This window comes from Amblyraja radiata, chromosome 9 (genome assembly GCF_010909765.2).
Source record: "Amblyraja radiata isolate CabotCenter1 chromosome 9, sAmbRad1.1.pri, whole genome shotgun sequence".
NCBI lineage: Eukaryota > Metazoa > Chordata > Chondrichthyes > Rajiformes > Rajidae > Amblyraja > Amblyraja radiata.
The window spans coordinates 50,289,475-50,301,666 of NC_045964.1; the positions used below are offsets into that span (position 1 = coordinate 50,289,475).

The 12,192-nt window shown below is 43.2% G+C and overlaps 1 protein-coding gene across 2 annotated transcripts in view; it reads right to left on the reverse strand.

Annotated features, from left to right (window-relative positions):
• Positions 1–5,775: 5,775 nt before the first annotated feature.
• fancm (FA complementation group M) overlaps positions 5,776–12,192 on the reverse strand; it is a 129,988-nt gene continuing 123,571 nt past the window's right edge. The window contains exons 18-19 of one of the 2 annotated variants that reach the window (XM_033027348.1): positions 7,585–7,729; positions 5,776–6,516 (exon numbers count right to left, since the gene is read on the reverse strand). In XM_033027348.1, coding sequence (XP_032883239.1) covers positions 6,371–6,516; positions 7,585–7,729 — 291 coding nt within the window. In that variant the 3' untranslated portion in view covers positions 5,776–6,370. The remainder of the gene's footprint in view (positions 6,517–7,584; positions 7,730–12,192) is intronic. The other variant, XM_033027349.1, reaches the window with a different exon arrangement.

Genomic DNA, 12,192 nt, shown 5'->3' on the forward strand with positions numbered 1-12,192 from the left:
ATCAGACATCAGCCAATTCCGGCCAATATGTCTCCTCAACGTCGAGGGAAAAATCTTTTTCAGCATTGTATCACAAAGGCTGTCCACCTATCTGGTAACAAACAAGTACATTGATACATCTGTACAGAAAGCAGGAATTCCAGGATTTTTGGGCTGCTTGGAGCATACAAGCATGATCTGGCACCAGATCCAAGCAGCTAAGAAGGACAAGAGAGACCTACATGTGATCTTCCTCGATCTGGCCAATGCATTTGGTTCAGTTCCCCGTGAACTCCTTTGGGAATCTTTTGCCTTTTTCCATGTACCAGAGCTCATCACCACACTGGTCAAGAGCTATTTCCAAGACCTGCAGCTGTGCTTCACAACAGCTGACTTCAGTACAACATGGCAGCGCTTGGAAGTAGGCATCATGGCAGGCTGCACAGTCTCACCCTTGGCCTTTACAATGGCCATGGAAGTCATCATCAGGGCCTCAAAATGGGTGGTGGGCGGTGAACGAACCAGGGCTGGGCTCCGTCTGCCACCCATCAGGGCATACATGGACGACATGACAACACTAACCACTACTGCAGCATGCACCAAGCGGCTATTTGGAAAGCTGCAGGAGAACATCAAGTGGGCCCGAATGAAAATCAAACCAAGTAAATCTCGAAGCATCTCCATAGTCAAGGGGGTGCTTAGAGACACAAGGTTCTGCATCGGTGACGACCCAATACCAACAGTGTCTGAGCAGCCAGTTAAAAGCCTGGGCAGATGGTACAACGCAAGTCTCAAGGACAAAGAGCAGGTACAACAACTAAGGCAAGAAATTGTCAACGGTCTGGAGAACATCAATCAGACCCTACTGCCTGGGAAACTGAAGCTCTGGTGCCTACAGTTTGGACTCCTTCCTCGGACAATGTGGCCACTGATCGTTTATGAAGCCCCAATAACAACTGTGGAGAAGATGGAGCGAACCATAACTTCATACGCGAAGAAATGGCTCGGTGTCCCACGATGTCTAACTAACATCGGCCTATATGGCAAAGGGGTCCTGGAACTACCTCTCACTAGTCTAACAGAGGAATACAAGTGTTCTAAAGTAAGACTCCAGATGACACTGAGGGACTCTAGAGACAAGACCATCAGTGCTGTTGCGCCGCCCCTAGTAACTGGCCGGAAGTGGACACCATCTGATGCAGTACAGCAAGCTTCATCAGCCCTGAGGCACAAAGACATCGTGGGGCAAGTCCAGCAGGGAAGAGGAGGCTTTGGCCTTACGACAAGTAAACCAACTTGGCGAAAGGCCACAACATCAGAGCGGAGGACATTGGTGGTCGAGGAGGTGCGGCGACAGGAGGAGGACGCAAGAAGTGCAAAGGCGGTCTCTCTTGCCAAACAGGGGCAATGGATGCAGTGGGAAGGTGTGGAGCAGGAGGAAGATCAGCTGGAAAGAACTATGGGAAATGGAAGCAAGCAAGATCAGCTTCATCATCAGAGCGACTTATGACGTGCTTCCATCACCAAAGAACCTCCATCAGTGGTACGGCGAGGATCCAACCTGTGCCCTCTGCCCAACTCCAGCGACCCTCAAACACATCATGGTAGGCTGCAAGACCAGCCTCACGCAAGGGAGATACACGTGGCGGCATAATCAGGTACTAAAAAGCCTGGCATCAGCCCTTGAGAACAGGCGGTGTGCGACCAACTCCTTGCCTCCGAGAGCAAGCAACCCCCCCCCCCCCCCCCCCCCCCTAAGGGCAACGACCTTTGTCTGAGAAGGACAGAAAACATCTAAACATCCTTCCACCAGATCAGAAGAAGGAAACCTATGCAGGGCCCGTGACTGGAGGATGCTGGCGGACATCGGCCGACAACTAATTTTTCCACCTGAAATTGCTTCCACCAACCTCAGGCCAGACTTGGTGTTGTGGTCCCCTTCACAGAAGACTGCTTACATCATAGAGCTCACAGTTCCATGGGAGAACTCTGTTGAGGAGGCCTATGAGCGTAAGAAGCTGCACTACGCAGAGCTTGCAGCAGAGGCAACGCGGCGTGGCTGGAACACCAAAGTCTATCCAGTTGAAGTGGGATGCAGAGGATTTGTTGCGTCATCTACCATCAGACTGCTGAAGGAGCTTGAAATCCACGGTCAGGCTCTGCGGAAGACCATAAGATCACTCTCAGAGGCGGCTGAAAGAAGCAGCCGGTGGATTTGGCTCAAGCGGAAAGACCCATGCTGGGCCCCAAGTACGTCAGGGTGAATCTTTGGGACGGTTTGACACGGGACACGCGCTGAGGGCTGATCATCCTGCAGCGGGCCGCCCTTGTGGAGGGTGTATAGTGTTAAAAGGCCGAAACACCCAGTGATGCAAGGGTACACTACTGATGATGTGTCCTGTGCCCAACTGTCCTGAAGTTTACCCAGGCCAAGATATACGTATCCCCCCCCCCCGCCCCCCACCGATGTTGAGCGTCTACCACTCTCAACAATCAACGAATGTCGTGAAATGCTCCCCACCTATTGGCACAAGGGACTTCTTAACATCTTGTCCTGTGTACTTGATTCAGACATTGGTGCGGCCATATTTAGAATATTGTGTTCAGTTCTGGGCATTGTGCAATAAGAAAGATGTTGTCAAGCTGGAAAGGGTACAGAGAAGATTTACGAGGATGGTGCCAGGAATAGAGGGTATGAGCTATAGGTAGAGGTTGAGTAGGCTGGGATTATTCCTTGGAGCGCAGGAGGATGAAGGGTGATCTTATAGAGGTGTATAAGATCACGAGAGGAATAGATCGGCTAGATGCAGTCTCTTGCCCAGAGTCGGTGAATCGAGTACCAGAGGACAGAGGTTTAAGGTGAAGGGGAAAAGATTTAATAGGAATCTGAGGGGTAACCTTTTCACACAAAGAGTGGTGGATGTATGGAACAAGCTGCAGAGGAAGTAGTTGAGGCAGGGACTATCCCAACATTTAAGCAGTTAGACAGGCACATGGGTAGGAAAGGTTTGGAGGGATATGGACCAAATGTTGTCAGATGGGACTAGTGTAGCTGGGACATGTTGGCCGGTGTGGGCAGGTTGGGCAAGTGAGGAATGGTTGATAGAACTTAATGCAGAAAAATTGAGGTATTACATTTTGGGAATTCTAACATGGGCAGGACCTACACAGTGAATGGCTTTTCTGACCACCCGATCTACCTACAACCCCACCTTCAGGGAGCAATGCACCTGCACTCCTAGATCCTTCTGCCTTGCAACACTACCCAATGCCCTACCATACACTATGTAGGTCCTGCCCATGTTAGACTTCCCAAAAGCCTGTTTCCACACTGTATCACTCTATGACACTGCCACTATCAGGCAACTCAAAACACAAAAATCCTCCAAATTCACCATAGCCCCCACCAACCGCATGCCAAAAATCAGCCTTGTAAGACAGTTGTTCAATTCAAAGTCTGTTACGGACAGATGAAAAGATTCAAGGATGTGTTTAAAGACAACAAGACAAATTCCCACGGTTTCTTGAGAATCTCTGGCCCTGGAGAAAGAGCATGTACGATAGCATTGAGAACCCTGTCCCAGGAGCACATTTATTTTAGGAGTGCTAATACAGCAAGTAATCGTGAAGCTGTCGTGGCACTGTAATTTCCTGTAAAGGATTATTAAAGGTATAATCTAATCTAATCTAATCTAATCTAATTATATATGAATGTTTGAGGCCAAGGGAGTATTGAGAAGCCCAAGGCAGTATTGAGAAACAAAGGAACTTTGATGTGCAAATTAGGAGAGATTGGATGGGATGGGTTTGATTTTCTTGGAGTAGAGCAGGCTGAAGGGAGACCTGATTGAAGTATACAAAATTATGAGGGACATGTGGTAGAGATGCAAGAAATATTTCCCCACATCAGAGGTGTCTAAGGTATAAGAGGATTAATGGAAGTCTGAGGTAAAAAGTTGTTACCCTGAGGGCGGCTGGAATCTAGAATGCACTGCCTAGGTGGAGGCAGGTATATTCTTACAATATTGCAGAAATATCTGGATGACTCCATGAGGGACTATATATCATCAAGGCTATATATTGGAAAATTATATTAATATAGATGAATCGCCGTGGATATGTCAAGGCAAAGGGTTATTGCATCAAACTGTGACTCTATGAGGTCCTACTTAAAGAGACCTATATCACATCTACATCAAACTACCTATTAGGCACTTCATTCTCGATCTCTCGAAGAGTTTGCAGATCCGATGTTCGGCTTATTGTCACTCAGAAACCACAAACCCAGAGGAAATGTCTAAGAGATTTTTCCAATCATAATCTTTTCAAAGTGATATTTGAAAAAAACCTTCATTAAGATTGATATTTTAATTAATCTGACATATTAATTGATGAATCAGTAGACAAAAAAGGCCACGCATCTATTTAGCTTGGTTACTACCATCACTTATACATGCTGAAAAACTAAACCTGCTTTATTCATCCATTAAAATGAACATCCCAGACAAGAGGCAGGTGAAAATCCCAAGTAGTGGAACACATTAGAAACTGGAGACCTAAAGTCACCAGTTATTTCCACATGCAGTGCCCACCATAACATCTGGGACAAAGACCCATCACTTATTTATTTGCCTCTGTACTGCACAATTTGAGATTTTTAGTAGAAAAAAAACACATGTGGTTAAAGTGCACATTGTTAGATTTTAATAAAGGCCATTTTTATACATCTTGGTTTCACCATGTAGAAATTTCAGCAGTGTTTGTACATAGTTCCCCCCCCCCCCCCCCCCCCCTTTCAAGGCACCATAATACCATGTTTGGGGCACAGCCATAACACCCCCACCACCGTGTTTCACAGATGAAGTGGTATGCTTTGGATCTTGGGCAGTTCCTTCTCTCCACCATACTTTGCTCGTGCCATCACACTGATATGTTAATCTTCATCTCATCTGTCCACAAGACCTTTTTCCAGATCTGTGGTTGCTCTTTTGAGTACTTCTTGGCAAACTGTAACCTGGCCATCCTATTTCTGCGGCTAACCAGTGGTTTGCATCTTGCAGTGTAGCCTCTGTATTTCTGTTCATGAAGTCTTCTGTAGACAGTAGTAATTGACAAATCCACACCTGACACCTGAAGAGTGTTTCTGATCTGTCGGACATGTGTTTGGGGAATTTACTTTAATCAGCCGTGGAGGTCTTCCTTGGCCTGCCAGTCCCTTTGCGATTAGTAAGCTCACCAGTGCTCTCTTTCTTCTTAATGATGTTGCAAACAGTTAATTTTCATAAGCCTGAGGTTTGGCTGATGTCTCTAACTGTTTAATTCTTGTTTCTCAGTCTCATAATGGCTTCTTTGACTTTCATTGGCACAACTTTGGTCCTCATATTGATAAACAGCAATAAAAGTTTCCAACGGCCATGGAAAGACTGGGGGAAAGACTAGGTGCTGAGAGCTCTCTTTTACCTGCATTAAGGAGGCAATTAAACACACTGGAGCAATTACAAACACATGTGAAGCCATGTGTCCCAAACATTATGGTGCTCTGAAATGGGGGGGGGGGGGGGGGGGGGATTATGTATAAACGCAGCTGTAATGTCTACATGGTAAAACCAAAATGTATTAAAATATCCTTTAATAAAATCTGACAATGAGCACTTTAACCACATGTGATTTTTTTCTATTACAAATCTCAAATTGTGGAGTACAGAGGCAAATAAATAACGATTGGTCTTTGTCCCAAACATTATGGAGGGCACTGGCCTAAAATTCAGCCTGGGGTTTAGTATGTCAAGATTACAAACAGTCTAGATCAGACTCAGACAATTGCTAAGCAGTGGTCAAGTGCTCAAGGAACTGAGTTTTGACTGAAGAGGGAAAACAATAAGCTTCATGTTTCCAACATTTAGTTAAAGAAAATGTATGCGCACCTAGATCATTCAATACTGAATGTTAGACAAACAATCTCAAGGTAGGGTCAGCATAGGAGGGATGGTGGGATCCAACTGGGTCAGCTTAACATGGACAATGCTTCTTGGTTTTCATATGTTGTTGGTGGGGGGGGGGGGGGGGGGCAGTACAGGGATGAGAAACTGAAAGCAATGGATTCTTGGAGAACATCAAAGGTAACAGAATGGATGAAGGAAGAGAAATTATTGGTATCAAGGGATAGCAATGGTGTGGTTTTGGTACTACAACAGGTAAGAAATCCAACTGCAGGAATTCAAGCAAACCCCTAAGAAGGATACCTACTGTATCTGGCTGTTAGTGGAAGTATTCCAGAGGAAATAGGAATAAATGCCAATTTGCAGTCCTTCCTCTCTCTGACTTGGAAGTACAAAACTACAGTGTGTTACAGTAAATGTAAGTTCTTAAATTTGGAGCTTTAACTTTCTCTTTAGCGAGCCAAGAAAATAAATCTAATAAAAATAAATAATATTACCTGTGAGAAGATAGTCATATCATTTCTGTTATAGACCATTTTCTTCTTATAGATATTTGGGCTGCGTACAGATTTCAAGTAAATCGCTTGCATATCAACATCTAGGGAAATGATATTTAATTAAACATGATTACAGACTGCAGTCATTCAGAGAAGCACAAACATTTAAATAAATCTATGAAATCTCAAATGCGATATTGATAACAGCAAATTACAAAAAAAAATAAATAAACTCAGTTGTAACTACTCAGCTTGGAGGCACAACTAATATATCGGTCATACTGTATTTCTAAAGTAGATGAGGCTCTAATAGGAACAAGAATTGCCAGTTTTTCTTTTAAACTAAATCAATTTAGATTACAGTATTATCCAACAGATAATAATTTAATATCGAAGAAAATGAAACAGGAGAAGTATCTCTATGGAATTTAAATGCAAATGCTTTTCTGCTAAATCAAATAATGTATCTACAAAATCGCATTCATAGAAATAACATTTTCTCTGGCTATAAATGCAGGTTTAAGAAATGAATGTATTCCAGTAATTCTGTTCATGAACCAATTACTGAAAACATGTATTCTTAAGGCAATGCCAAAAAACAACAATCTATTTTGGTTCTGCACATATTCTGTAACACACATTTTAGATCATATACTTGTTATTAACTCAGGTTTTCCATGTCTCCATGCAGATCCACTAAATGCTAGTCACTGGGCAGTCATCTCATTCTTTATAAAGGACAAAGAAAAATAAAATATACTTCTAATTTTTTTTCATGACAATTTATCTGCCCACTCCTTTCTACTTTGTTGATTATATTTCATGATGGCCCTCCACAAATGTGTTACATGTCGTTTAAATTCTATTGAACATTGACAACATGCGGCAGGTCACATGCCTGCAATGATAACCCACAATTTGTTCAGAACATACATAGATTATTGTTGGAGTTAACTGTAGAATTCCTATCAATAACCTCCTGAGGTCATCAATGAAGTATCACATTTTAGTGATTTATTTGTCTTAGTTATACAGTGCAATTATTAATTATTCAGATTAAATATATTTTTGAAAAGTACAATTCCAAATAACGTGGGCATAACTGAGCTCTCTGTAAACTAATAAATGAAGTTTTTAATTTAATGTTTTATATTGTTTCAGAGGGTTACCATTTGAAAGTTGGGACTCATCATTGATAAAACGTTTCAAAGAGGTATCAATGATGTTGTCAGAGTCATCTTCATCAGAAGACACATTTTCTGCTCCTTCCGAGGAAAGTTCAGCTTCTTCATCAAGAAACTGTCGAGCAGAATGCTATCAGAGAAAGCACAAGAATTAACAACTTTTTAATAATCCCATCTTTGACATCGCAGATTTCCTGGCACATGCTCTGTGTTATTAGTTATTAGTTCAAATGGTGCTCTTATAAACATAGAATATAGGTGCAGGAGTAGGCCATTCAGCCCTTCGAGCCAGCACTGCCATTCAATATAATCATAGCTGATCATCCAAAATCAGTACCCTGTTCCTGCTTAGCCCTGACAGCTAAATCTAACTCTCTCTTGAAACCATCCAGTGAATTAGCCTCCACTGACTTCTGTGGCAGAGAATTCCACAGATTCACAACTCTCCGGGTGAAAAAGATTTTCTTCATCTCAGTCCTAAATGGCCTACCCATTATTCTTAAACTGTGACCCATGGTTCTGGACTCCACCAACATCGGGAACATTTTCCCTGCATCTAGCCTGTCCAATCCCTTAAGAATTTTGTATGTTTTTATAAGATATCCTCTCATCCTTCTAAATTCCAGTGAATATAAGCCCAGTCAACACATTCTTTCATTGTATGTCAGTCCCGCCATCATGAGAATTAACCTGGTGAACCTTTGCTGCACTCCCTAAATAGCAAGAATGTCCTTCCTCAAATTAGGTGACCAAACCTGCACACAATACTGCAGGTGTGGTCTCATCAGGTACAACTGCTCCTATACTCAAATCTTCTTGCTTTAAATGCCAACATGCCATTTGCTTTCTTCAATGCCTGCTGTACCTGCATGCTTACTTTGTGACTGATGTACAAGGCCACCCGGGTCTCGTTGCACCTCTCCTTTTCCTAATCTAGGTAAGTAATAATCTACCTTCCTGTTCTTGCCACCAAAGTGGATAACCTCATATTTAGTCACATTATACTGCATCTGCCATGCATCTGCCCACTCATCCAACCCATCTAAGTCACCCTACAGCCCCATAGCATCCACCTCGCAGCTCACACTGCCACCCTAGCTTTGTGTCATCCAAAAATAGGGATCTTTATAAATTTGAGATTTTGCGCTGGGGGAGATCAGTGCACTGTTACAATCTTTTCAAAGTACATTTGTCACATATATACTATATTTTTATTTAAAGGCTTGAAGAATAAAATTTGGCTGAGGTCACAGCATAATACTCAGGGAATGTTGTATTGAAGGAGCATTTGTGTAAGGGTAAAACGGAGACCTAATGCGCCTTCTTTTAAACCGTATTCATTTTTGGGAGATTTACGTGTTAGAAACATAGAAATTAGGTGCAGGAGTAGGCCATTCGGCCCTTCGAGCCTGCACCGCCATTTAATATGATCATGGCTGATCATCCAACTCAGTATCCCATACCTGCCTTCTCTCCATACCCTCTGATCCCTTTAGCCACAAGGGCCACATCTAACTCCCTCTTAAATATAGCCAATGAACTGGCCTCAACTACCCTCTGTGGCAGAGAGTTCCAGAGATTCACCACTCTCTGTGTGAAAAAAGTTTTTCTCATCTCGGTTTTAAAGGATTTTCCCCCTTATCCTTAAGCTGTGGCCCCTTGTCCTGGACTTCCCCAACATCGGGAACAATCTTCCTGCATCTAGCCTGTCCAACCCCTTAAGAATTTTGTAAGTTTCTATAAGATCCCTTCTCAATCTCCTAAATTCTAGAGAGTATAAACCAAGTCTATCCAGTCTTTCTTCATTAGACAGTCCTGACATCCCAGGAATCAGTCTGGTGAACATTCTCTGCACTCCCTCTATGGCAATAATGTCCTTCCTCAGATTTGGAGACCAAAACTGTACGCAATACTCCAGGTGTGGTCTCACCAAGACCCTGTACAACTGCAGTAGAACCTCCCTGCTCCTATACACAAATCCTTTTGCTATGAAAGCTAACATACCATTCGCTTTCTTCACTGCCTGCTGCACCTGCATGCCTACTTTCAATGACTGGTGTACCATGACACCCAGGTCTCGCTGCATCTCCCCTTTTCCTAATCGGCCACCATTTAGCCGATTTAGAGCCAATTGCCCTTCCCTACACTCCTTTGAGGTGCTGATGAATCACTTTACCAGCTATTTTTCTCCAGATGACTGCGCTTGCACATTGCCTTTGGAGAGGGAGTTCCAGGATCCAGACCCAGAAAAATTGAAGGGTGACTTGATGAATTTAAGTATAGTATTATCTGATTTAATCAGATAGCATGCAAAACAAAGCTTTCCAATCAGTATACGTGACGATAATAAATCTAAATTTAGGCAACTTGTAGTCAATTATTCCTGGTCTTGTTGGCAGAGGTCACAGGATTGGTTGTAGCTCAAAGTAGCCATATAGAAATAATTGATGTGCATTTTGGAGATGGTACACTACAGCTGAGATGCCCCAGTCGTGGATGGAGTTAATGTATAAGGTTGTGCATAAATATCAATCAACGGATTACTGCAAATGGATAATGCTGAGTTCCAGGCAAGTGAAAGTGGTGGAAATGCTTAGGGTGCAGATGCTGCATCGTTTTCCTTTGTATATCCAGCCTCTGACCTCTTATATCCATAGTTTATATTGAAGATCCAATTTAATTTATGGACAAGAGTGACCTCAAGATATCTCAGCAATGGTAATATTTTAAGATTTAATTGCACTATTCAAGGTGTGAAGATTTTCCTGATGTCCTTGTAAACTGTCAAAGAACAAATGGTCTTTTATCCTTCTTGTTTCTCCCTCTGGGATTATGTTGTAACCTATTTAGTTGCCTGCACTTCAAAAGCAATTCATGGGCTATGAACATAACAGTGAAAATCAACTCAAGAATGTGCCATAAAACTATATGTGAAATGCTGGTAGACTCTACCAAAGGTTCAAACCCAAAATTCATCACAGCTATGCTGTTGGAAAATGATGAAAATAATTACGTGCCAATGATGCCATAAATTATGTTAAAATATTAAAAGTTTCTTCTGCTAATGAAAATTATACATAAATAAAATGATTGAATTTCAAATAAAGTTTGCCATGTTATAATTGTAATTCACTAAAAATACTGAGGACGCAATTGGAGCTATCCCCTTTTACGCAATCAGCCATCATGAGACAACATGTAATGATTGAAACAAAGAACTGCAGATGTTGCTTTACAAAAAAACGACACAAAGTGCTGGAGTAACTCAGCGGGACAGGCAGCGTCTCTGGAGAACATGGATAGGTAACGTTTCGGGTTTAGACTTTTCTTCACACTGCTGAAGTCAGAGACTGAAGGGTCCAAACCCTGAAACCTCATCTTTCTATGTTCTCCTGTGATGCAACCTGACCGTGCCGGTGAGTTACTCTAGCACTTTGTGTTAACTTTTAATTGTTCTGTTTACTTTCATGTTGTCCAACTCTCCTGCACCCACGGAGAACTCATGGACTTCATCAACTTCACCACCAATTTTCATCCTGCACTCAAATTTACTTAGACCATCTCAGAAACGTCCCTCCCCTTGATCCCAGTCTCCATCACAAGAAATAGACTATTGACTGACTACAAACCCACTGACTCCCACAACTATCTCGACTACACTTCTTTCCACCTTGCTTCCTGCAAAGGCTATCCCCTACTCCCAATTCCTCCGGCTAAGCCACATCTGCACTGAAGATAAGGTGTTCCATACTAGAACATCCGAGATGTCTTCATTGTTTAGGGAACGGGCGATCCCCTCTCCCATCATAGATGAGGGAGGCCCTCACTCGTGTCTCCTCGGTACCCCGCAGCTCCGCCCTTGTCCCCCCCCCCCCCCTAGTTGCAACAGACACACAGTCCCCCTAGTCCTTCCACCCCATCAGCTGTCGCATAATCCTCCGAAATAACGCATAATCCTCCGAAATGTCCGCCACTTCCATCGGGATCCCACCACTAGCCACATTTCTCCATCCCCACCCCTTTCCGCCTTTCGTAGAGACCGTTCCCTCCACAACTCCCTAGTTAACTCATCACTTCCCACCCAAACCACCACCACCCCAGGTACCTTCCCCTGAAATCACAAAAGATGCAACACCTGTCGCTATACTTCCTCCCTCGACTGTCCAAGGACCCCAACAGTCCCTTCATGTTAGGCAAAGGTTCACTTGCACCTCCTCCAACCTCATCTACTGTATCCATTGTTCAAGATGTGGACTCTTATACATCGGCGATACCAAACAGTCTGGGTGATCGTTTCGCGGAACACCTTCGCTCAGCCCGCATAAACCAACCTGATCTCCCAGTTGCTGGACACTTTAATTCTCCTTCCCATTCCTGCACAGACCTTTCTGTCCTCGGTCTCCTCCATTGTCAGACTGAGGCTAAACGTAAATTGGAGGAACAACATCTCATATTTTGCTTGGGCAGCTTACTGCCCAGTGGTTTAAATATTGATTTATCTCACTTCGGGTAGCCCCGGCATTCACTCACTCTCTTTCCCTCCCCCACCCAAGTTGCACTAGTTTCTGATTTTCACCCTACAAACAGCTTACA